The sequence below is a fragment of the Sparus aurata genome, chromosome 20 (assembly GCF_900880675.1).
Source record: "Sparus aurata chromosome 20, fSpaAur1.1, whole genome shotgun sequence".
In the NCBI taxonomy this organism is placed as follows: Eukaryota; Metazoa; Chordata; class Actinopteri; order Spariformes; family Sparidae; genus Sparus; species Sparus aurata.
The window spans coordinates 26,081,271-26,108,765 of NC_044206.1; the positions used below are offsets into that span (position 1 = coordinate 26,081,271).

The 27,495-nt window shown below is 43.7% G+C and overlaps 1 protein-coding gene across 1 annotated transcript; it reads left to right on the plus strand.

The window, feature by feature from the left end:
• LOC115571313 (wings apart-like protein homolog) lies at nt 1-27,495 on the plus strand. Its single transcript, XM_030400663.1, is given in 21 exon segments — nt 1-310; nt 1,138-1,646; nt 5,456-6,200; nt 7,669-8,081; nt 9,049-9,173; nt 15,097-15,192; nt 15,304-15,474; nt 15,766-15,831; nt 15,833-15,903; nt 16,033-16,144; nt 16,818-17,075; nt 17,572-17,683; nt 17,779-17,876; nt 18,773-18,849; nt 21,668-21,804; nt 21,955-22,070; nt 22,427-22,600; nt 23,308-23,521; nt 23,633-23,721; nt 23,926-24,021; nt 24,651-27,495. Coding segments are annotated over 20 exon segments (3,723 nt in total). The 5' UTR covers nt 1-310; nt 1,138-1,159; the 3' UTR covers nt 24,717-27,495.

Below are 27,495 nucleotides of genomic sequence, written 5' to 3' on the forward strand. Positions count from 1 at the left end.
CGTACCGGGGGAGTCCAATGGAAGCCTTCGTCGCAGCCCGGAGGAAACAATCGAGTGCGATATAGCTTGATAATAAGAGCCGATTTCGTTAGATTTGGTTATAAACTGGCTCTTTTCTCAACAGTCTGGGTCTGCGGTTCACTCTGCAGTCTTTCGACCCCGCTGATTTGCCGTTAAGGGCGTCTGATCGGCCTTGTTTATACTGTGCACCGCAGCTTGAATCAGGGAAACAGGCCCAGTCCTGTGCGAGTTTAACGGCCGTTTCGGCTCTGGAGTGTGTTTTGTGCGGATCGGCCCTTTAGCTCACCAAGTAAGTGGAAATACGGGCAGCAGTCAATGTTCGCTTACCAGTAGAAAATGGCATATGTGTGGATTGTTTTGGTTGTGGCACGACACGATGACAGTTTGTAGTTATTGTTAGCTGTTAGCTTGAAGCTAGCAGTTTGCTGGAGTGACGGCTCCTCTCCTCTGTTGAGCTCTCTGCTAATGGTAACGGCTAAAACTCGAGCTAACGTTAGCTTAGTAGTAACTTGGAGAAAGGTGATTTGTTTTTACGTGACACATGTCTCGGCTGGTAATTAAACTGACTCCGTGCTTGATGTGGTTCACCTCCACCAGCAGATTATGTTGTATCTCCATTAATTCTTCTGCTAGCATCCTGCCAGTGTTGATAGGTAACTTAGCGCCATTAGCCCGCTGGTAAGCTAATGTTAGCCTTGTTTTGTCAAACCAGCTGGCTGAGAAGTACTCAAGATGTTAGCTAGTTATTCCCACAACTAACTTGTGTAACACTGCTTCTTTATTAACCACATTATAAGTAAAACCAGATGCATATATACATGATAAAATTGAAAAAATGTTAATGTTTGCTGGCGACCAGTATTATTTTTAGGCCGATATTTTTTGGACCAGTGTTTATAAAATTCATGATGGTATTGCACTAGTTAATGAGCTGAACAGTGAATATGACTGTCACTGGCTACTGCGGCTCAATTTGAAACATAAATATAAATACAGTTTGTAGTTATTGAGTCAAACTGTGGCGTGAGGTGGAGAATCACATCCATGATGCTCATGAAAAGGTTCTCACAAAGTCTTAAACAATGTTCTTTTCTGTCTGCTCCATTGTCCTGCTAGAGAATATGACCCAGATGCAACAATGACATCCAGATTCGTTAAAACCTACAGCCGTAAGGGTGGAGAGGGCACGTCCAAGTTTGATGAAGTTCTATCCACCAAGAGAGGCACCCTCAGTACCAAATGGGGTGACACCAAGTACAAGGCCAAGGTGGGCTCCAAGCGCGCAGGCGCTCCCAAGAATGACTCCGTCCTTGGGGTTTTCAAGAGGCCCCGTCCATCTGCAGATGGCTTGGAGGATCCGTTTGGATTCGACAGCGATGAGGAGTCCAAGCCGGTGTCGTCTCGCAGTGGCAACAAGTCGTCACCCGCCAAGCCGACCTCTGCAGAGCCTCCTCTGGCAGAAAGGCCAGGCTTGTCTCTGGACATGGGGAGCAGGTCCAGCCTCCAGGGAGGATCTCTCTCTTTGGCCCCCTCCAGAGGGGCATCATGGCTGCCCAATGACAGGAACCAGCCCGCACTGCTGGAGGATACAGCTCGGTTCTTCAACAGCAGCAGTGCAAGCATAGGTAATACACAGATATTCAATCTTTGATCAGGTTCAATCTAGACTGAGACGGCATCTGTATTTGTCAATGATTGATTATTTCTTGATTAATGTAGTTGCTAATTATTTGAAGTGGTTCTAAGTTGTACTGTTGTTGGTGCCAGTTTCAAAATTACAAACATCACTTTCAGTTCCATAAAGTTACAACTGCCAACGACAGGACAAATGTTACTTTATTAATTAATTTAGTCTTTAATGGAGACATGAAAGCAGGTAGTATCACACAGGAAATGATTGCGAATGAATGAAATGAGATTAAATTCCCAGGCAGCAGGCACAACAGCTTAGTGGCAGCAGAGTTTATAGGGAACCAATCTAAATGTGGACGGTGTCATTATTCTAAAGCCATTACACTGTGCAGTCAACATTTAATCTACAGTGACACATTAAAGGTAAACCTTGTTTATGGAGGACAGAGTCATGATATTAATGTTTAATGTTAATGATGGATGACAATAAGAGGTTAATGGATTTCAAAGTTGATCAACTGCTGTATAAAACACATAATGATAGATCATGTTTCAGATATAAGAACTCTTTATGTATGTATGTGTGTGTGGTATTGAACTGAAACATGTTAACACAGTGTGGCAGGCCTGTCATCACAGGTGCTGAATAATGGGCTCTTTTTAATGTTCTGTCGTTTGCCTTTGAAAGTCTTTAATATAATGGCAAAGATAAACTGTCTCATTGGAGCTGTTGACTCAATGGAAACCAGCTCTGAATGGCATCCAACAGTTTTTTAAAGGTTATCATCAGAACATCTTTATCCTGCAGACTAGAAACAACATCTGGCCAGGATGAGCGCATCATGAGCACCATAGATGGACAGATATGATCGCTCAGTCTGGTGGCATCCTGAGGTTCATATGAACCACACACATTACTCTTGGCACACAGCAGAAACCCTGTGTGGGGGAAATGATTTGGTAATCTTGCAGTGGAATCAGATGGCTCACAAACTCGGTGACACCTGAAACTAAACGCTCCTTTCGACTTTTTGGGCGTTTGTCTCTATGTGAGGTGAAGCGGTTGAAGCTGTTGCTCATAAAACTTGTACCGTTTCACTGAGCATCATCAGCACAGGTGTAATAACACACTGCACAAATGTGAAGACTAATGTTTCATGTTGTGCAGCTTTGTGTGAAATCATTTAATTTTCAGGAACAATGATGATGATGCGTGCTTGCTGTTTCTCTGCAGCATCGGAGAAATCAGTTTTATTGTCTCCCTCTCGTAGCCGGTTGTCGCCATTGTCGTCGCTTTCAGCTTGTACTGCCCTCAGCTTTCCGTGACCGCTGCTGGCCACCTGCCAGAGACACTCCAACGGCCTCTGAACAACAAGCTGTCCCTCAGTGAGCACTTGGGCTCAGAGTGACGTACCCACAGTGTGAGCCACGCTGAAGGGAAGCCAGCGCGACACTGAGGTTCAGCTGAAACACTGTCCACCAGCAGCCCTGTTATCTGCTTGCTAAGGCTCACAGTGTTGACTCAGTAAGCGTGGTGAAATCCTTGACCAAATAACTTCTGATAATGTCAATGCCAATACTGAAGAGCTGACTCCTGCTGCTTTCAGAGTCATGTTTACATTCAGACTTCATTTTGGAACAGAAAGTACAGTCAGAAGTCTTTCCTGCTTTACTGTAAGTACCAAAAATGAAGGTTTTATGCTGTAAAGTAGAATTATTAGATATATCTTCAAGGTCCTAATAAGGGGAGTGAATTACATTGATCATCTCATTTTGATGTATTCTATTGGGAATCCTTAGGTCATAGTATTCATTTGGATTGACATGCAGCCACCTTAGACCAACTCCATGAGCCAGTGAGGCAATACCTGGTCCAACCTAACTCTCAGAAGGACAACGCACCCTGCCATACCACAAACTGCTCAGGAACGCAACAGAGAGCTTAAGATCCCAATCTGATGGAGTATCTGTGGCCCATTGAGGCATGGACACAGGCTCTGTGTGGGTGTCCTGTGTCCTGACTTAATGGGGGGGCCTCCATGGATCGGACCTGTTCCGGCGTATCCCAGGGATGTTTAAATGGATTGAGATCTGGGGACTCTGAGACCGGCTCGATGTCTTGAGCTCTCTGTCACGTTCCATGGTCAGCTGGCAGCTCCTGAACCTCTTTGCAAAGTTTGAACATGGTGATGCTCTGATCAGTCAGTTTGGTTTGCTGATTTATCACCCTTGTCTGTGTCTGGTGCTTGGTGGTTGTTCACCTCTGTACTCTTTTTGATGTGCATTTCACTGCAATCTCTCGATCCACAGACAGACTCACTCACACATGAGCCCAAACATACCCTGATATCAAGTCTCATCTTGTTCCTGAAGCCAGACACCCAAACTGTCATCTTTGCAGGTTTCTGAGGTGTCACCCCTCTAGAGTCTGTTATTTCTATCTGCCTCGTTGTTAAATGTGCAAATAGAAAAGGGATTAATGACACACTCAGATACTTCAGCGGCCCATTTGCAACCTCTTAGACGTTCAGGGTTTAAAGTGGGATCATTTTTAACATCCTGATGCTGGTTGTACATTTTGTTGGTCTGCCATGTTGTCTGTGGTTATTTTGGACTATATTTTGGATTGGGTTAGTTCTCAAAGGAAGGTTCCAATGTTGAAACAGTCCACGACTAAATGATCACAAACCCCTACAGCCCGTACAGCCAGTGTGGATGTGAAAGTTGAAATATAATACAATGATCAGCCTTCACCATCTCAGACTAGTTAAAAATCTAGCAGATCTAATTTGTAAAACATCAGATGGACCCAAAACATGAGACGAGATCACGAAAGTAGTAAATGACTTTTAGGTCTTTGTATCTCCTCCCCAGCCAAATGCTTTTCTTGCTTAATCAGCTGTATGTGTTTTAAAAAGCAGTCGGTACGAGGAGGGAAATGCCCTCGTGCATGAGCGAGCAACATGGTCTACTTTCTAGTTTTGCTCCGCTTATGCTGCGATGCCACAGCCTTCCGAAAGAACCACAGCTATTTTACAGATAACGATGTTCTTTGATGTTACATGTGAAGCAATTTCCTGTCCTCAGAATAACGAGTTCGATGTTGTCATCCGTTTGTTATCTGTGAAGGCAGAAATGGCCATGGGGTGCTGCTCATAACCGTAGTGTGTGTAATGTCCTGGCATGTGGGTCCAGAGCCTTTTTAGACTGTCTTAAAGAATTACACCGACTGGAAAATGAGAGTTTGATGTGAAGCTCGGTAGCAGTTCCAGGTGTGAGTGTGTGTGTGTGTGTGTGTGTGTGTGACCTGTTTTCATGGTGTTATGGTGCTTTTAGAAATGGTGCAATCTTTGTGCATGCCATGCTTTTTCTAAGCAGCCTGTGAAGTTAAGAAACCAAACTACAGCCTCTGTGTTGCTTCAGTGTTGAGTTTGAGTGAATTTGGCTGAAATGAGTTTGCACCAGATTGAACAACACCCATCATATTAACCTATTCTGCATGTTAACCTAAAGCCTCAGTGTCAGGAGACACAAGCTCACTTCACCGTTATACGTTACCTGCAATCCTTAAATAAGAAAGTGATGATTTGATTACTGCTTGTAAAGAATGTATTGACCTTTAATTGCTGTAGTTTTAAGGCTTAGTTTTTGCGGTTGGGTTGTCCATGTGACAACTAACATGTGATAAATGAGCTCTACACTGCTGCTTGTATTTGAAATAAAGTTAACTCAATAATAACATTGGATGCCACCAGTTTATATCTGATCGTTCTGATTCTGACTTTGTTTTTCTTTGGAACAGGAAATTCCCAGCAGAGTTCCTCGTTGTCAGAGAACCAGCACAGCTACTCGTGGTACCAAAACGCTTCTGAGAGCGACAGGAAGCCCTTGGCGCAGACCACGACCTTGAAGACGGGGTCTGAGGCCACGTACGACTCCTGGGATGCCATCATGGGTCTCCGTCCGCCCTCGCCCAGCCAGGAACCTCGAAACCCCGCCCCCACGCTCTCTTGGTCTTCGGTGGGTCTCACAATGGGCAGCTGTGATGTAGGGCAGACCCGCCATGAGAAGCTCCCCTCCCCGCCGCGGCTCCAGACCCTGAGTGAGAGCGAGGACCTGGGGCTCGACTCGGACTTCCTCGTCGAGACATCAGACTACTCGCAGACATCCTCCTCCTCCTCATCACTTACAAGAAACTCTAATAACTGTCGGACGTACAGGAGGCCCAACAAACAGGGCTCAGGCAAAGCTTCAGACTCCAGCGGCTTTTCCAGCGCTGCTTTTGGCACCGATCCTCCCAAATCCACATCTGATGGCAGCAATAAGACGACAGGTGGTGGAGGGGGACGGGGCAGGACGAGGGATTACACAGTGCTGCATCCCTCCTCCGTTTCGATGTGTAACGTCACCATCCAGGACCGAGGAGTGGAGGAGTATAGCACCGAGGCAGCGCCCTCTAGTGGTAGCAGCAGTGCTGGGTCCGGCAGTACGACGGAGCGGGGAGAGGCGGGTTGGCAGCGGAAGAAGACGGAACAACAAAACACAAGGTAGAAAAACACAAGGTGGCAGAGCTCAGCCTCCTCTGGAATCTGATGCTGTGATTGTTAAATGATGATGCGATTTTTGCTGAAGCCTTTTAAAGGACAAGCATGTTAGCTTATGATTTGTCTTAAATCTGTAATCATCATATACGCATGTTCAATGCAAGGACATAGATTTCTTTACAGTGGATAGAGACACCACTGCTAAAATGTAACTAAAGCTAATTTTTGAGCTTTATCAAGACAAATCAGGACTAATATTGGATGGTGACTGATGAGTGATGAGGTTTGACTTCCAGATGTGTTGCCAGTTTTGTAAAATATTTTGTTAAACCACATATATGCATTCACTTTATAGATTTGTTACACAGCTAGCATTCTACTAATGACTTTCACTTCAGAAACATTTACAAAAAGAGCTGTTTTACATCCAGTAATCAGTTAAATTGAAATCGTTTTTATGCTAACTTCCTGTGGCACACAGTGCATGCGGTCTGTCCGAAATCCACAGCAGGAGTTAAACATTTTCAAAGTACTTAAGGCGTATTCTGGACTGGAAAAAAGTTCAGTAGTCCTGCAAACACATCAGATCACAGGTTCTCTTAGGAATGAAAAGGTTGCACGATGACTCGCAGTGCACACATGGAGCTGTGTGGAAACACATTTGGCAGGGCTTGAAATTTTGATTTCGTTCTTGACCATGTTGTAATTTCAGTGATATTTTAAATTAATTAACATCATTGTAGATGAAAACAAATTTCATCCTTCTCTGGGCAGAGCAGTGATTGCACTTTAAACAATAGACATTCAAGGTTGCTCACTTTCTGCTCTCACAACTTCTCTCCAAATTCTCTGAATGTTGTCACCGAGAAAACTGATCAAAAGAGGAAAATTGGTAAAGCAAATTGAGTGAACATGTTTTGTATGAATGGTATGTGTCTGCTCACAGGGACTGTTGATCATTCCTGTGAAAAGTATTTATGCATTATTGCCATTTCACACATTTTCGTCTTTGTACATATTTCATCTCTTGGCCAGAAGCTCCAGGTTAAAGTAGCATTTCATTACAGTCTCAGTTTGCCATGAACAATAAAGGCCCAGTAATTTATTTGGTTGAAACCGCTGAAGTCTCACATCATCAAAGTTGAGAACATCCCCGACAGAGTATCTAATTAAGTTTTTGAAATGCTGCAAGAAACAAAAGTTGGCTTTCATTACGTGGGTGAAATTAATAGATTAGTTTCCTCAACAGGGACAGTGTCGTGAAAGTATTAATTAAACTTGGCAGGTTACTCTTTCATGTCAGCTACTGTTGAACAGATTCTACTGAGAAATACACCTGACAGGTATAAAGACTCTGCAGGATGACGCCTGAGTGCTTAATTAAAAAACACGTTCTTAAAAAGTTCTTAAATTCATGAACACTGTTTGTCTTTTTAACATGTTCTTTGATGTGTACCTGTCCTCGCCGCAGGTCCAGGCCGACCCAGACCAAGTCAAAGAAGGAAAGTAAGCTGGAGCTTTTTGGTTTTGACGATGCAGACGCTCATCAGGAGGACAGCAGCGCAGACAACGCGGACGGCGGATCCAGTTACAAAATTAAATACTTCGGCTTTGATGACATGAGTGACAGCGATGGGGCAGACGATGACGATGACGACGGCTCTAAAGAGAGGAGGAGGAGAGCCAAGAAGGCTGCCGCCGCCAAGGGGAAGCCGGGTGGTTACAGCAGTGGAAGAATACAAGAGGACGAGGACGAGGACGACGATGAGCCGCCCGATCCATTCGAGAGGCTGGAAATTCCAGAGATTCAAGAGTTTCAGGGAAGGCCGGCAGCCAAGGAGAACAAGAAGTACTCCGAGAGGCAGGAAAGCAGGATACGAGCAGGTTAAAACACACACACACACTCACCCTCACACTCACACACACACACACACACACACACACACACACACACACACACACACAGGATAATGTAACTTAATTTACAGTATTTGTGTAACAGGGCTTCTCATATAACCAGGCTGCATTTCTAGATTCTATTGAAGACTAAAGGTCATTTTTTTGTGTCATGTTGGTATGTAAACACACCGTCACTAACATGCCGTGCTTTATTTTTACCCCCATACCAGCATATGCACTATGAACCCACCAGCACACATGCACACACACACACACACACATGCACACACTCAAGAATGTGCATTCAGGGGCTTTTTAATCTTTAGTGCAGCACTTCCTCCATAACCTGACGCACCAGATGGTTTGTTAAACACAGCCATCTTGGAAGTTGTCTTTGGGAACCTTGTATTTCTTTAATGTAGCTTTTTTTTGCCTTTTCATGGCTTTATTGCTGGGGCAGCATTGGCAGGTGACAGTAAACAGGGTGACAGAGAGGTGGGGTGATGTGCGGCAAAGATCCACAGGTCACACTTGAACCCTGTCGTGGGAAACCTGTTGGAAAAGTGAAGGAACTTTCAAAAAATACTTGTTAGATGATTGGACGAACCATCTGTCTACCACTGGCTAACGTCAGCTAATAAAATCAACTGTATGAGATAACCAGTGGAGCCTGTCTGTAAATCTTACCTCAGTTGAGAGATGTATGTATTACTGATGATATAGAAGCTACGCTAACCTCCATGAACCGCCATCGCTGCCAAACTTTTTTTCTCCCACTGGCGTCTAAACCACGCCCTCTAGCTGCAGAGATGGTTTTGTGGGATCTTATTATCTCGTTATCTCCCTAATCAAGCTGTCATGCATGACCATTTCCTTGATTATGTATTTCCTGTTAAAATTAAATGTGTTTGATTTTCATTCACTGACTGTGAAGTTTGTGTTCTGTGTGCAGACGTCATGGACTTCTCAGAGGAAGGCCTCAGAGTGCTGGCCAGCGCTCCCAGGAGGCCCACGAAGGGTAAACAGGCCGAGAAGAACCAAGACTCTCTCCGGAGGATCTTCAGCGCGCACAAGAAGGTGAGAATCATCACTCTGTTCCCTCACATCACAGTCGGGTCACACTGAGGTTCACACAGCATCAGTGACTGCTGAGTGCTGCCTGATAGTTCATGTTACGACCTCTGACGCTGTGTTTTAAAGCACATGTTACTTTCCTTGCTAGAATCCCTGGATCCTCTGTAGAACTGTGAGCCAGGAAGGGAAAAAATAGACACAGATGATAAGATTTTACTGCACAATATTGTCATATTTTACCATATGAAGGAAAGGAGGCGTGTAATATTTCATAGTTTTATTATTGTAAATGTGGAGCCCAACCTGAGATTTAGGGCTGATACTGATAGTTTGGGAGTAAAAAAATCCTGCTATTGATGTGTTGGCTGATGTCCTTTTTTTTAATGGAAGTAGTACAAGAAATATAGAAAAGCTCAATACAGTTTTTAAATATTTTCCCAGGTTTAAAGTTTAAACAAGAAGTTATAAAAAATGTTCAAAGCTTGGCAAAGATTCAGTTGGATTAAAAAAAGCAGACTTGTAATAGATGGAAATACAGTCAATTTATAATCATAACAGCTTGTAGTTTATTTACTGCTGCAGCTGAATTTGATTAAAATCCTGGAATCTGACCGCTGGCGTCCGACTGAAGCATTAAGACTCTCAAAGCTTAATTTCAGTTTGGACGAGGGAGAATAAATAGAAAAAAAATGTTTCATCCCCGAGTGTAAAACATTCCCTCGTAGCATTTCACAGAGAGATCTGTGTGATGTACCTGTGGGGACCGCACCGTCCACCTACGCCCACTGTGACTCAGCACTGTGTGTGTGTGTGTGTGTGTGTGTGTGTGTGTGTGTGTGTGTGTGCGTGGGCAGAGCCTGTTCTGGTTTATTCATGGCTTTCATGGCTGTGTGAGGGGAGGGATTGAGTCGTCTTCGAGCATCTCTGAACTGCTTCTCTTTTATTTATCAGCGTGCTAATGGCCCGTCGCTGCCCGGCTCTCAGACTGGATATCAGTCTCTGTCGATTTCAAAAGAACCCACCGCCTTTTTATAGTAGAGACCGATCAATGCCACCAGGCCAGACCAGCTGAAATCCAGGCCTCCAGTAACTCATATTTACAGTATATGAATTGTCAGCGTTTGCTTCTTGAGGCTGTATTACACTCCTGCATAAATCTGGCTCCAGTCTAAGCCCTCCATCAGGTGAAAAACTTGGATTGCACCGGACTGATAATTTGATTTTACTCTCGTTATGCTGCAGGAATGTTGGTAATTAGATCTCAGAACAGTTTGCTGTGTTTGTCTTAACGAGCTGTGCGAGGTTGCTCTACATCACAGCTGCTTGTTTAATGCGTTCTTTTAGTTCCCAGCGTTTATTAGCTTTGTTGTGAAAAGTGATGCACGATTGTAGCTGTAATTAGCAAGACTAATTTCTTAATTTAAATGAGTTTCATAGATGGGTGTTGGGATTAGCCAGAACATGATTTAAAATACGATGCGATTCACTGCCCCTGGTGTCTGCAGTAAATTACGATTGCATATTATTTACATTTTTCTTCTCCAGCGCATTATTGTGCAGGAAAGAAAATAATAATTTTGGCTGAGAGGGGTTTCATAGAAATGAATAACTATAAAGTTTTAGGGTTGGACAAGTTTACAAAAACAAAACTTTAAAACCAACATTACACTTCTCTAAACTGCCTGATAAGGTGGGGGTGTGTTTAATGTTCAAGAGAGTTACGGGTGCAAATGAAGAAGACCTGGTACAGAACAAAGAATACAGAGAGGACGAATAAAGCTAAATGTAAAATCTCCATCACCTGAAACACAAACACGTTGTACAACACACACACTTTAACACTTCTGCATGTAGAATGAGACAGTGACAGTGTTGCAGAGGTGAGAGTGTTTTTTAGAGTTATCTCATCAGTCTTCTCTAGGATGCAAAGTAACACCTGTGTACCTGTTTAACTATAACCTGCCACAACTCTTTACTCAGTGGTAGCGTTGCAGAAAACCCTCAGCTCTCCTGATGCCTCAGCTCAGGGTTTTTGCTGATTAATGGTGTAGAATTTCTTCTATTCAAATATGCGTCATGATGCGGTCGAGGAGGATTGTGCATTGATGCAGTGATGGACTTTAATCAGGCCAACTTCTATTGATTGGTAATTTTCTGGCCCCGGCTGGACAATAAAGTTGTAAAGTTTCTTTGCAGCGGCTGTATTTTGCATTGAATTGAAGGTGATTATCAGGCACTTCTAGGTTTCTGAACTCACTGGCAGCTGTGTTTTCACGCTAAAACTACCTCACCTCACCACAACACTCCTGTAAGTGGACTTTATGGTCTCTGTTGTGTCGTCAGAAGGCTGAAGAGAGGCAGAGATGACTTTGTTGTAAAGTTCTCTGAGCACCTGAAGGGAACTTTCGCAGGGCCAAATGTAAAGTTAATTTCCTCTGATGCAGAGCAGCTATTAGAGTATTAGCAGACATGTCGCCCATAGGAACGTAATAATGTACTTGATGTACTCTCTCATTCTCTGCTGTTCTCCAGTTTCATGCCCCGACTCTCACAATTACTTTCCTCCCTCTCAGTTGAATTATGTCCTCTCCTCTCCGTCTCCATCACTTTCTCTTGACCACTCCATCTTTACCTCTGTGAATAATGCTCTTTACCTCCCTCCCCCTCCTCCTCCTCCTCCTTGTTCTTATTTCTTTCTCTCCCTTGCTCAATCTTCAGTTAACATAATTGAGACCGAGAGCAGAGATGGGCTCATTATATAAACAATAGCCGGTGGAAGTGACCGGCCTACAGAGCAGTTATCAAAACTCTGCCTCAATTACAGTAAACTGTGTGTCGGCGGAGCCGGAGTGCTGTTAGGTTATTCTGCAGAGTACGCTGGGAGATATTAGATGTTACCATAATGACAGACTCATCCATATTTAGAAGACGTGTTGGGTTTATTTGGAGTCGGTTCTTACAGGACGAGCAGTTATTACTTCCAGAACAGTGACCCTCTCCACAGCGGATCTTTTCCCTGATGTGCCATCAGTGTGATTTGTCACCCCACAAGGAAACAGAGGAAAAATGTCATCATGTTCAAAGATCTAACTTTTTAATTTCATAATCTCTACTTTGAGAAATAAAAACATGTTTTCTAGATAATTCCTTCCTTCCTTGTTGATTAATCAATCAGCTATTTACTTGATTAATCAATTTGTTTTTTTGGTTGATAAATTGTCCAAAAATGGTAAAATAAATGTCTCTCAGTGCTTCGTAAAGCCCGTGATGACGTCTTCAGATGTCTTGTTTTGTTCACAACCCACAAGAAACTAATTTTACTGTCACAGAGGAGGAAAGAAACCAGAAAATATTCACATTTAACACTTTTTTCCTTAAGAAATTGCTCATCGATTATCAAAACATTTGTTGAGTAATTTAATAGTTGACAGCTAAAAAGGTTTTAAATCAAAATCTGCTTGATAAATGCAAAGATAAATGATCAGAGCACAAACTGCTCCCAGCATTCACTGCTGTTCTCTCTGTGTTGTTGTATCTGTGGACACATCTGGATAAACAGAAAAACGCAGTGGTTTGGTCCACAGCTCTGTCTACAGGGGCACCAAACTAATTTTAGCACAACCGGGGGAAATTATGCACCTGCTTGGACCTCGTCATCCTGGAAGTTTTACACTTGGCCAATAATGACAGAGCAATCAGTGCCCTGTGTAAGCTTCATGTTGCTGACTGGACAGAGCTCGGCCGCTGTCACATTCAGGGCGACCAAAATGACGGCGTATAATCAGGTACAAGGTAGAAAGCATCACATGGTAAACCTCATCACACCAGGGATGAAGGATCTGTACAGACATGTATTTGGTGGTTTACTTTATTTTATAGCTTTTACTTCATTTTGTCTTTAAAACTCGGTGCAGACTGAACAGTGTTTAAGTGCTGCTTGAATGGAGACGGATGGAAAACTATCTGTGTGCTACCGTCAGTGTCATAGCATCGTGCTGGAAAAGGGGCTCAAATTTAGCGTGGGTGTCTTCTTTCCATCACAGCCAATCAGCGCTGCAGCTGATAAACCTCCACGACTACTGCAGAGTCGCTTAATATGTGACTGATTGTTGATTGAAGAGAAAAGCCAGGCGCTGGTGAGATCTTTGTCCTGTGTGAAAGCGGTTTTTTCGTTGCAAATGTTTGCGTTATCCAAACTCCACACTGGCCTTCTGTCCTAAATGAGTGTTCCCTAAGACCGCAATACCATGATGACATCACCACGACATCATCAGGGAGTTGTTTTCCCAGACTTTTGAAACCTCTCCCAGAGCCACAGGAGTCATTTCACTGCCCATTCCCGGGCTCGTGCTGTTGACTCCGATGAGGAGGTAGTTTGCTGTTAACGCCAAAACAGTCCGCAGCAGGAGCTCGGCCTCGCTCGCCCACCTTCCTCCTTCTCTCTCATCTCTCCCATGCTGCTTAGCGGCAGGCGGGCGGGGCGGGTGGGGTAGGTGTCCGTCTGTGTCATTCAGATTACTGTTGGAGGCTTTAATTCGGTGTGTTGATGTTCCAGCACAGCAAAGCTTGTTCCCAAACTCCTCTTTTGTCTCTGCTTATTAACCCTGTGGTGCAGAATCCCCCCCACACCTCCCTCAGCCCTCTGCTCCACAGCCAACTCCCTCTCTTCTCTTTCTCTCTGTCCTGTCCTTCCCTCTTTTGTTTTTCATTATGAATGCCCCAGCAACCACCAACCACAGGTTTGGCAAAAATATATGGAGAGGACAGGAGACGAGCCAAGGATGAAAGATGAGGGTGGATGGTTGTGTGTGTGTGTGTGTGTGTGTGTGTGTGTGTGTGTGTGTGTGTGTGTGTGTCCTGCTGTTTGATCTGTGCTGGCGGACGATCACCAGTTTAATGTGCATCCAGTTATCGTGTTTCCCTTCTTCTTCTTTCTCCATCACTCTTCTGTTTCCTCTTTTAACTGTTTTATATCTGCTGACTTCCTCTCTGATTTTTGGTCCTCTTCAGTTCATGAGGAATCTCTTCTGATTATAACAAAACACTTTTATTGTAGTTTTATCACTCCACAGAGATCTCTGGAGACGATGTGTGTTTAACTCAGGGAAGTTTGCAGTTATATGAACAAAACTTTTTAATGCAGAGTTGGATAAAAATGTTTTTACAGGTTGAAGTTTTCTCTTCAGTGTTACATCTGAGAGCTAAATACTAAAAATCTGTTGGTTTTGAAGAAGTGGTTGAACAAAACAACTTTTGAATATGTTAGCTCAGGCTCTGGGAAATTGTGATTTTATCAACCAAGTGATTAATTAAATGGCTGAACAGACGATGGCTCAGTCTAAAGCGTAACTCTGCCACTTTTACACATTAAAGTGTGTTTCCAGAGTGCTACTTCATATGTTTATAAAGCAGTGTAAAGCCTGTTGTGGCTCCAGAGAAGTCTGCATATAATTTGAGAAAATGACTCCAGTAATGCCACTCACAGTTGCATTTTGGGTAATGTAGGTGCCAGGTTCTGAAAAGCAGCACACTGGTCCAGCAGTTCACTCCTGTAACACAGCTGGACCAGAGATTTCATCTTTTATTATTCCATGCATGAAGTCGTCTGGTAAAAGATATAAAATAATTCCCATGGAATCACAGAAAACGCTCCTGGAGAATCAGACACATTGTTTGCATTCAAAGTCAATCAAGTTTAGTAATAAACAAGTGTAATAAGCTTTCTGATGGCTCATTTGCATAACAGCAGACAAGTTAAAGCATATTCCAATCTTACAAGGTTCATTTCCTCATATTAAACTCTTAAATCACCTAACAGTGTTTTTTCTTGTCCACGGCCAGTTGAAACATGTTGTTGCGTCTGTCTAAATCCAGATTTGTGCTGCCAGTGTGACTGATTTTGTTTCTGTGTGTGTTCTTGTTGCAGTCTCCAACCAAAGCTGTGTACAACGCCCGACACTGGACGCTGGAGAGCGAGGAGGAGCCGCCTCCACCTTTCTTCTCACGATCACAGACTGCTCCTGTAAGTGCACACACACACACACACACACACACACACACACACACATTAAGACTCAGCTTTAAAACCCTTTGATATCATTTATTCATACATGTTATATTTATAATTTTGCAGGCACCAGCCGCAGCAGGAGGATCCAGTAAGGAGCCCTCTGACGCTCAGAAGGACGAAGGTGTGTTTAAGGCTCCTCCCCCTCCTCCCAAGGTCACCAAGTGTGTCACCATCCCCACAGATCTCTACCAGGACCAGGTCACCGCACTCAAATGCCGCAAGGAGCACAAGGAGGTACTTATCAGGCACTTATCCTAGAACTGAACAACTCCACCTCACCACTTCATATGGCTTGTGAAAATGTCAGATTTTTAAATTTTAAATCTGCTATAAACCATTGAGTCAGTTGACAAAGACGTGCATTCAGATTTATCCTTGAGTGTTTGATTGCATTTTGATTCATACACCTGCAATTTAACCTGCAAACCTGGTTTAAATCCTTAGTAGTCTATAGTAGGAAAAATGTTTTTAAAAGGTGTTTCTGGACTCATCGTGCTCATTCACACTTTCTCCTGCCTTGTCCAGCTGTATACAGTCGTCCAGCATGTGAAGCACTTCAATGACGTGGTGGAGTTTGGGGAGAACCAGGAGTTTCACTGATGACTTTGAGTATCTGGCGACTGGTCTGAAGACTGGACAGCCTCTCAACACACGCTGCCTTAGGTATGAACCTGCTGGGATCACGTTTGTTACTTTAAACATTAAGCTTATCTAAAGTAGGTAAATGACAGAAATATCAAGATATACTTTTCACTGTTTGCTGATGCTGCGCGTGTCGTGTTGTTTCTTCAGTGTGATCAGCCTGGCGACGCGCTGTGCCATGCCCAGCTTCAGGATGCACCTCAGGGCCAGAGGGAAGGTGGCGCAGGTCTTCAAAACACTCAACGATGCCCCACAACACCCAGTAAGGATCAGACAGTTCAGACAAACACACACCTTCACTCTGCTTCCTGGATGAAACTACAGCCGGAATAATGTCATTTAGCTCGTTTTAAATTGTTATTGTCTGTTTTGTTAGGCTGGATAGGTGGCTGCTGCATTAGCCATGTTTCAATTAACCTTTTTCTTTTTGCACATTTTGACGTAGACATTTGAAGACAGTGATTGAAACCGCATTATTTTGAAAATCTTCCTCAGTTTCACCCAGAATGTTTTACACCTGCTTGAGATAGTAAGTTACTGGGCAATTCTGACAGAAGAAACTTTTAACTTGCATGGCGGATGAGCTGTTTCAGGAGATCAGAAGCTCCAATATGTTCCTGTTTACATTTACAAGCCATCTGTACGGGAGTTCTGACAAAGTAACTGTGCACAGACTGGAAAATTATATCATCTGCCGGAATTTAAGCGAGCGTGCGAGGACATCTGGCATCGTAATCCCATCCTTTTAATGTTACGCACATCTGGAAATTCAGCATTATCTACAGTATTTAATGACAAAGCCATGAGAAAGTTCTGAATTTCTATCAAAGCAAAGACTTTTCCAAAATCTCAGAACTGAATTTGGTTTGAGAAACTCTTATTTTCTTTTGTTTTGGACTCATGCAACTCTATTGAAATACATTTCTTCTCTGCAGAACCTGGCTCTGTGCACGGCGTCTCTGATGTATATCCTCAGTAGAGACCGGTTGAACATGGATCTGGACCGGTCTTGTCTGGACCTGATGATCCGGCTGCTGGAGCTGGACCAGGACCAGGGGGGCGGGGTTGTGGTAGAGGTAGAGGTAGACTCCACCCCTCAGTTCAGCGCCAGGGAAATCGCCAAGGTGAAGGAGAAGATCAGGAAGCTGTGTGACACGGTGCACAACAAGCACCTGGACCTACAGAACATAACGGTACAGAAAAAGGAACCTACCTACTTCAAACTTGCACTTCTGGTCTTTAGTTTCGTGTATTTAGTCACCACACTGGATCATTTTAATTCCATGCACTCAGTGTCTGCTGCAAATAATGTCACGGTGGAATAACCTTGAAACACTGAGGCGGTTACACCTCGGCGCTAAAAGCTCTGACTCATGATATTCTTTTAGCAGCTCTTCAGTCACGATGAATCACAGCCGCCCACGTGTGTCAAGATATTTCGAGCAGCTCCTCTGAGCTGAAGATCTTTTATGATCCAGACACCTACAGTAAATATCAGGTTTTGGTGTCAGTCTCTTGCAATCAAGAGCTTCCATTTTATACCAGCGTTCAACAGTCATCCAACTTGTACAAATGCAGGAAACAGTCCGTGATGCTGCTGCAGTGCATTGTGGGCTGAGATGTCAGCGACCTGATGCATCAGACAGTTTAGATTCGAGCTGACTCCTTTTGTCTCTCCTCTCCCTGCAGACGGGTCATTTAGCCATGGAGACGTTACTGTCGCTGACCTCAAAGCGAGCGGGAGACTGGTTCAAAGAGGAACTGCGGCTACTGGGAGGACTGGACCACATTGTAGATAAAGGTACGTGTTGTAAAGAATTCACATTGGCTGCAACAGAAGAAAATGATGATGAAGATGAAGATGATAATTATGATTGTTTTGTTTTCTCTCCACAGTGAAGGAATGTGTTAATAACTTAAACCAGGAGGATGATAAGGAGAAGCTGGTGTCATCTCTGTGGGGAGCTGAGAGATGTCTACGGGTGTTAGAGAGTGTAAGTGTGACAACATAAACAGGAACAATGGAGAATATTCTTTCCTTCAGACATCATTTCATCAACAACCAAAGCAGAGGAACGGCTGCAACTCTGCGGTTAAACCTCGGTGTTGTGTTTGCAGCCGGTGTGCAGGATGTCCGTGTTGCATTAGTGATCACATGATGAGTCTCTCTAACCAATCAGTTATCTGCAGTGTTTTCACTCCACCAGGATGTGATCAGATAGAATCCACTGCTCCAAGTGAGGCGAGCTGTGCCGTACCCTTCAGTGGAAATACAGGTTCAGACGTTTATCTGTTTGCTGGGAGGCACAATGATATTTGTCTCTTAACCTCTGTGGTTATCTTTACACAAAGAAGAAATTATAGTTGGCAGTGTGAGATGCAAAGTGTAAAAACCTTTGTAAACTTCTGGAATGACGTCGACCGCTCAGGTGCATTCAGGTCCTGTTTGGTCTGTTGAGGCTCTTTTTATTTTCAAAGAAGAGGTTCATGTCTTAATTAGGTTCAGTTTGTTAAACGAACGCTTTGTTTCAGGCCAGGTTAAACATATTTGGCCCGTTAAGTATCCGGTGCCACAAGCAACACAAACTCCAAAACCTTTGCACGAAGCAACACAATAAAAATAAAATAAACTCCTGCTGGAGAGACGCAGCCTTCTAAATTACTTCTGACCACTAAGAGAGAAATTAAATCTGATGTTGTTACTTATTCCCCAAAATGAAATGGAAATATATATTTCTTGGTGATTAACTTAAGCTTTTAAGGCTTACTTGAAAAATGCTGAATAAATAAAAATGCCAAGAATGATTAAATCAGTTTATAAATCTCTGGAACACAAACTGCCTTCTGGGAGAAAAGAAGTCATTGCTTTTGTTTGTTTGTGTGCGTGCAGGTGACGGTCCACAACCCGGAGAACCAGAGCTACTTGATCGCATACAAAGACTCGTCACTCATCATCTCCTCTGCAAAGTAAGCAAACGCACACACACACACACACACACACACACACACACACACACACACACACACACACACACACACACACACACACACTTCAGTTTGATTGATGGGTAGTCTTGAAGCTGCAATGATGAATTCATAATAACAGAACCAACTTTTATCAGGTTTTCTTCCTTTTCCTTCCTCTTTTCTTCATCTTGTCACTTCATGATAGTCAAAAGGGCTTTTTAAGGAAATACTTGAAAACACTGAATTAAAAGATGTTCATCTATAGATGCTGAACACTGACAACACATTCAAATGTAGAAACACTTAGTGACTCAGCTCGACATCTGTGCTGTACACTGTGTGTCTATATACTGTGTGTGTGTGTAAGAGAGAGAGAGTGTCACTCTGACTCAGTCTGCCTGATGGTTATTATGTGTATTATTATCAGGGTTTTGTTGTTTAATTTCCTGGTGGTGACATCCTGTCAGTCACAGCAGTGGCCTTTGCCTTCTGACCTCGAGGACCTCGCTGTTGGCAGAGCATCAGCAGATGTCTGAGTGTGTGTGTCTGAGTGTGTGTGTGTGTGTGTGTAAATGACCTGACCTTGCTCTCTGTTTTGTGTGTGTCTTTTCACTGAAGTGTTTCAGACACACACAGTTTCAGTGTATTTGTTCGAATCTGATTTGATAGTAAATGGCCATAAAGTCTTGATCTGAACTACAGTAAATAAGAAATGTGTTTTTTTGTGACCTGTAGTCAGTCTTCAGTTGCTCTCTGGGGTAAACATGGATGCTGTTACTCTTGTTTTGTGGTCTACATTCATGTCTGAATTACATGATGTTGTTAGAGAGTGGAACTCTCTCTGAGGCAGCGTCTTCATTACATTCTGACCACCAGGAGGCTCATTACTCAACAGTACAGAGTCCCACTCGTACAGGTCTTTGTTTCCAAATTGTACGAACCCACTGGAGTTGATGACTTGTTTGTTTATGTGCTGTATGTTAAAAAAACCAAATATAAATATCAGCCTTGAAAGGTACAGCGAAGTGCTGAATTACTGGATCCTCTCACTCCACCTCCATCACCCTCTGTGTGACCGGACCTTCATCCCCATGTGAAGGTCTGCGGTGAGGGTGGTGGTGAAGATGAGGATGAAGGCCAGATGGGTCAACAAAGAGCTGCTGTTTCAGTGGGTGACACAGGCCTCAGTCTGAACATTCAGCTGTCCTCTCTGCTAACTCGATTAACCCCCAAAACCTCCGGGTGAGCGAGCGAGCACTGTCACCTAAACTCCACACACCCTCACACACACACTGAGGCTGTGTATTCTTTCACCTCAGGACTTCTCTCTCTGCTACTTCCTCTTCATTTCCCATCATTTTTGCAGTTTTTTCCCTCCTCTCTTCTTCCCTCTGACTTCACTTTGTCTCCTCCGTTTTCTTTCTCTGTCACCGAACACGTTGCCCTCATTGTTTAAACCCAAACTCACCCCTCTGCCTCCCTGACTGTTTCAGCTGTCTGCTGGACTAATTCAATAATCCCACAACAACCACCCATTTAGGCAACACACACACACACACACACACACACCTACACACACACACACACACTTAAGTCCTTTTGCTTATTGTCTCTCTTCATCTGTGTCTAAGCGGGAGCCAAACATTTTCATTGACAGGCAGTTTCATCTGTAAGAATAATTCTGGCTTCTGCAATTTGGGTTTTATTTAATTAGTTTTGTCCACTAATGGACCTCATGGAGAATAGACAGAAAATAACAGGGAATAATGCACATTTCTGTTCTAGTCTAAGTTGTAGCTTCCTTCTAATAGACAAACTTCTTTCCTGTTCAGTCCTCTCTTGAGTGTCTCCCTCACACATGCTGTGTGTCCTGTATGTTATACTGTCACTCTTTTTCTTTCCCTTTTTCTGTTTTCTTGTGTTTCCTTCCTCTCTCTGCGTTCTGGTGTTCAGACTCTGGCTTCTGCTCTCTGTTCACTCGCTGCCGTCATTAGATTTAATCAAGTTATTTACATCAGGCGGCTGACCTGCTTCACCCCTCCTGCTGCTGCAGCCGGCCTCTCTGTGTGTGTGTGTGTGTGTGTGTGTGTGTGTGTGTGTGTGTGTGTGTGTGTGTGCGTGAGTGTGCGTGTGCGTGTGCGTGTGTGTGTGTGTGTGTGTGTGTGTGTGTGTGTGGACATATCTTTCCCTGAATGCTGCTCTGTTTTATGATGGAGTAGAAAAGGAAAGAGGAGAGTGGAGTTGAGATGGATCCAGATGACATCTGGATGTAAATCCAGTGTTTCGTTGGTGACGAACGAGCGACTATAAATTGTTTTTATTTTTCCTCTGATAAGACAAAGTCGGTGACTCGACAAAAGAAGGTATGATGATTAAAATGAAACAAATGAATCACTCCCACACTCAGTCTGTCTTAGTTCTGGTACATTTGTTCACAGTGTTTTGTTCTATGTAACCTCCTTCTGGTCTCCCTCAAACTACTTTCCTCGTATATTTTATAGCCTTCATCACACACATACAGACACACAGACATAAGACCCAAGTGTTGTTATTACACTCAGCAGTACACAACATTTAATTCAGTTGGGCTTCCCTCCAAAGTCGAGTCGGGCAGTTTGCATTTAATTGGAAGAGGGAGCCTGGAATGAAGCGTGTTTCTGTTGGGAAACACAATCAAAGATCTGTTAAAGTTCTTCAGATCCTCCATCTTGTTTTTCATGTTGAAGGCGTACATCTCTTCGATCCAAACGCACTGAAAACATTTTGATAGAGAAAGTTATTTGTAACCTGGACTCTCCTCCGTTCTGCTCTCTGTCAGGGCGCTGAACAGGTGTGAGGCCATGATCCAGCGTTACAGCAGGGAGCTGAACTCAGACTGGGCCATGGTGGGGAAGGCAGTGGAGGACTGCATGAGGGCCATTATAGGAGTCCTGCTGAACCTGACGCATGATAACGGTACACACACACACACACACACACACACACACACACACACACACACTATAAAAAGGTTCCATCTTTTGAGTGGATTGTTGAATTATTCACAGCTGACATTAGCTCGATCACAGTGTGTTCTCATATATTTCCGTGTGTGTGTGTGTGCAGAGTGGGGCAGTACGAAGACGGGAGAACAGCAGGATTTAATCATGACGGCTCTGAACTGTGTTCTCAAAGTCCCTCAGTATCTTCCACAAGAGCAGAGGTTCGACATCCGAGTACTGGTGAGTATCACACACACACACACTTACACACTGTTAGAGAGTTTAATCCACAAATACTGACTCTGGGAAAAATATATTAATATACAAATAAATCAGCAAATAGACCTGAAAGATCAGCATTAATACATTGCTACAGGTGTCACTTGTAATCATTGTGGAGCTTGTAATGACATGAAGTTTGTGGTCATGAAGTTCCTGATGGAGTATGACATCATTCACAATTTAAAGGTGAATCTGTGAATGAATATCTGGAAAAAAAGGCAGAAAACTTCTTGAAAGCCGACAGATACGAGGTGGCAGGTGTTGGATTAATAACTGACTGTGTGTGTTTGTGTGTGTGTGTGTGTGGTGTTCAGGGTCTGGGCCTGCTCATCAACCTGGTGGAGTACAGTGCCAGGAACAAGTACTGCCTGATGGAGATGGAGATGGAGGGAGGTCAGGGTCCCTGCAACTCCACCGTCCTGCTGAGCCCGCAGCACCAGGACATCACCAGCAACGGCCCGCTGAGCGCCATCGCTGCACTCGTACAGGTGAGTGTGTGTGTGTGTGTGTGTGTGTGTGTGTGTGCCGGCTCAACCTGAGTCGATACGCAGCAGGTGTGCTGTGTGAAAAGTATTTCAAGTCGATCTCATTTAGATTTTTCACTGTAAATGAGTAGTTGTTATCCGCGGTGCTCACGGTTTGTCTTGTGTGTTGTGTTCTGTTCAGCTCACTTTCTCATGAGCACCATTAAAGCTTCATTTAAATCGAATCATCCAGTGTAATCAGATTTGGCTGATGCTCTTATCCAGACTGACTTCAGTGAGGTCAACAGCAGCCTGATGACACACACACACACACACACACACACACACACACACACACACACACACACAGAGTAACAAGATGTAAGAAACGAGAGTGGAGGGGATACAACAATGTTAGAGCTGCACGGTTAATCAAAACATTGTGTACTGGCTGCTGTGGATGCCAGTCAATATCTGTGACACGTCCCTGGACACTGACTGGCATTTACATTAGCCAGTAGTGCTGTTTGTTACACCCCCTAGCTAAACGGCTAATCAAGCTAACTTGCTAAAGTCAGCTATTGTTACAGATAGCAGAAGCTAGCGGTTGAAGTACAACGATCTGTCCATCAAGAAAGTCCAAATGTTGGGTCATCAGAATAGTTTGAAAGATGCTGTAATTAAAAACTGCTCACCTGCTACACTGACTTTCCCACCTTCCTCCTCCTCAGCTGTTCCTCCAGCGTGAGCGGGCCGCCATCCTGGCTGAGGCGCAGACCGATGACCTCATCAAGGAAACGCCGAAGCCCGCGGACCAGAGCGGGCAGTGGCAGGAGTCGGGCGGGGAGATCCAGTGGGTCGCTAACGACAACGCCCCAGAGAAACAGGACGACATCAAGAAGAAGGAGAAGGAGGAGGAGGACGAGGAGCTGGACCTCAACAAAGGTACAAGCACAGAATTAATGTAGATGTTCTGTGAAGATCTGAGACACAGAACACGATTATGAAAATGTTTGTTCCTCCTCATCATCATCATCGTCTCCCTCTTCCTCTCAGCTCTGCAGCATGCAGGGAAGCACATGGAGGACAGCATTGTGGCCTCCTACACAGCACTGCTGCTGGGCTGCCTGTGTCAGGGGAGCCCTGTGAGTCACACACACACACACACACACACACACACACACACACACACACACAAAGATGCTGTTAGGCTGGTTTTGGACTTACTGTAGATAATAAACACATCAAGACCTGATTATGATTGGATTTTCAGTTTTCTGATTCCTTATTTTAATATTCTGTGATCTTCTGTCTCTTTCTCTCTTCCTCTCTGTGTCTTTGTCCACCAGTTGAATGTGACTACTGTGAGGGACAACCTGCCAAAAGGAGATTTCTCCATCATGACAGAAATGCTGAAAAAGTTCCTCAACTTCATGAACCTCACTGTGAGTCTGCCGAAGTGTAAACCGAATGTTTGTGTATGAATGAAATACATCGTGGTCGCTTCAACGTCACCACGTCTGAGCTTCACACTGCACTCTACTGCACACACTTCACTATAAACGCATTTGTAGAGTTTAAGACTCATTCTTGCAGCAGTCTATTATATTAGTACAGTAGAGCTGCACAATATGGTAAAAAATTAACGTGATTTTGATTATAATACACTTTTCTATCAGTCTCGGCCAAACAAACATGTTTTATTACATCTGGAGAAGAAACTTTGTAGACCAGAGCTTCTCTGCAGCACAGCAACACTTCATTAAACTCTCTTCTGTGACACATTTTACCTAAAGTATCTGTAGTTCTTCTGATGTGGATATTGCGCTCAGTCATGTTGCCATTTCAGTAATTTTCCGATCGGTTGCGCAGCCGTATGGTTTGATGAAGGACTTGAGTCACAGTGAGACGATCAAACTCGTGTCCTCAACACATTAGTTTGTGTGACAGTTGCCTTTTTGTGAGTGTAAGTTTGCGTGTGCGTGTATGAATGAGCTCGTTGTGTGTGTGTGTGTGTGTGTGTGTGTGTGTGTGTGTGTGTGTGGTAACTGACCTCTGCTCTCTCTCTCTGCAGTGTGACGTCGGCACCACAGGACAGAAGTCCATCTCCCGGATCATTGACTATCTGGAGCACTGCTAGAGAGAAGCCTGTCTCTCACTCACACACACACACACACACACACACACACACACACACACACACACACACACACCGCGACCATCTCCTTCATCTTCATCATCACCTCTGGTTAAGTTCACTGCTGGAAACATCTTCTTCTCCTCTCCGTGTCGGGACCAGACGTCCTCCTCACCCTCCAGTTAAAGGAGCTTTCCACTGTTTTATGTTTTTGTTCCAGCAGCGGAAACTCCAACACTTTTACCTTTAACAGACTTTTGACAAACTTAACTTTATGACATAGCGATGTGTGACACCACTGCCCCAGCTGTGATCAGATTTTATTTGACTTTTATTTAAGAACAGTCCCAGTCAGTATTTAGATGTTTTTCCACCGTTTCTGTTCTATAAAAGTCGCTCAGAACGATGTTTTATCTCAGTTTTTGTTCTTGATACACTTCCTTTGAAGTTTCCTCACAGTTCAGCTCCTCTCTCCTGCTCGCTCCGCTCTCTCGGGGTAAGACCCGGCTTTCTTATCGATCCCTGTCAGATTGGAGTGGAGCTGCCGTTTTCTCCAGCCTGTCATCAAAGCGCGGCACCCCGGCGCTCTGCCTTTGGAGCTGATAATCACCAAAACAACTCGGATGGTTAGGAAAAAAAACAACCACCGACCAGAATAATTGCTTTACACGCTGCGTTCTTCTTCTTCTCTTTGCGCTACTTTGACCTCTCAACTCTTGACTCTGTAGATAAATCAAAAGTATTGATCTCTTCTGGCCCAAGAACACAGAAACAGCCAGAATTGAGACCTTGAATTGCAGGCTTTTGTGAAGTTGAGGTGGTATTTTAAGGTAGTTACCTTTCAAACGTTCCCATCTGGCCTGTTTTTAGGGACCAGGAATTTTCTCTCTTTGCAGGCAGGAGCTGCTCTTCCCCCTTCAACCTGTTCAGCAAACCAGCCGATTTTTAAATTGGTTGTTCTTCTCATGCCGTTATCGACACAGGTCCTTCTCCCAGCATGCCCGGCACTCTCGTCAGTTAGCGGCGAACAGAACACCTGAGACCGAAACAAAATGACCCTCCAGGTCGTTCAAACTCTCTGGAAAACTTTAAACCACTACCCTAACCCCCAAAAGTAGAAAGTTTTTCCTTTTAAAAATCGATCGTCCTCTCACTCGGCATCAAAGCCTCGTGTCTCGGCAGGACCTGAGCCCTCCGGACCAGAACCTGTCCTTCAATTTACCGCCCGCGTCTTTGCTGGCCGCTCGCTGAAGAGCCTTCAATTACAGCACAAAGGCAGCCGATACTCCAGCCTGAGAGGTGAAGTCGAGCTGCTTTGCTTTTGTTTGAACTGAACCACCAGCAGAGAGGCTTTCAACGATCGAGCTGATGCTTTCTGCCTCCTGTTCGGTTGGTTTTGGACCGAGAGACTTCAGCCGTTGCTGTTGAATCCCAAAGTCCTCCGTTTGTATGCAGACCTCATGTAGAAATGATCCTCTGATCCCTTTGACAAGGTCAGATCTAATCTGTCCAACATATTACAGGAAGACATGTATTTTACTTTTACATGATGTCGGAGATTTTAAATTTGTAATAATTTGAGAGTTTCCTTTGTCTTTCTCCTGGCGATCAGGTCCATCAGTCCAAAAATGCAAATCAAATATGAATTTAAATCCTTTCCCTTCCTTCATCTAATATGAATGGAATACATCAATAAATAGTGTTTTTCCTCTTTCAGAATAACACTTAAATACTTGGAAAGTGATAACGAATGTTCTCTGCTCCATCGTGTTGACTGTGCTGAAGACGAGCTGTTGAGGTGAAACGCAGAGAAATGATGTAAGAGAAATAAAAAGAAACATTTTGATTTTCTTAACAAGAAAACCTTTGAAAATAATTCACGGCACTTAACGTTTACGATCCGACAATTCACTTTCCAAACGAAGGACAGAAAAGATGTATTGTGATGTTTTTTTTTTCCCCCGAACATGTTTTTCATTAGCTTTGTCTGAGCTGAGTCACATTTTTAAAGCCTTTTGTTTGAAGTAATCATTTTTTTGTTCCTTTTATCTCCAAAGTGTTTCGCTGTCAGGGCAGGAAAAAAAAACAAAACGGGTGTTTGTTTCTCTGTTACCTCAGAAAGGCTGTAGTTATTTCATTTGTGTTTTTCCTGAAGGATCCCGGGTGCAGCAGATTTCATTTTCTGTTTCGATTTGATGTTCAGATTTGGAAAATTAAGACATAATTGTATTTCTCTCTCCCATTACTGACAAGTTCTGTGAAGTTCATCCGTTGTTAAAGTTTGAAACGTGTCATCAAGCATGTTCATCACACACACACACACACACACACACACACACACACACACACACACACACACACAGTTTAACCCTCACACTCCTTTTTTTTGTTAAGTTTACAAGAGCTTTATTCACAGACGTCTGGAAGAATGAATGGAATAGCTTTTTGTACATAGTCCTTGTACATAGATTGATTTCCTCGCGTAGGAGGAGAGGCTGATGGGTATAATGGGGTGCGGGTGGGACTGTGGGTGGGGTTCGTGGGTGGGGGTGGGAGGCTTAAATTTAAATTTAGACCGGTAGACTCTACTTTTCTGAATCTGACTCTATTTTTCATTTTCTAAAGCCTTTTCTCCCAGTCGTGTTGTTGTTTTGGACAGACAGACAGAGAGCTTCTTAACAAGCCAACTGCAGGAAAACTTGATCTTTGTACCAATTTGCAGACTGATGTCTTTGGTTACCTGTACATAATTTTAAAATAATAAAAATTGCTACTTTCAGTA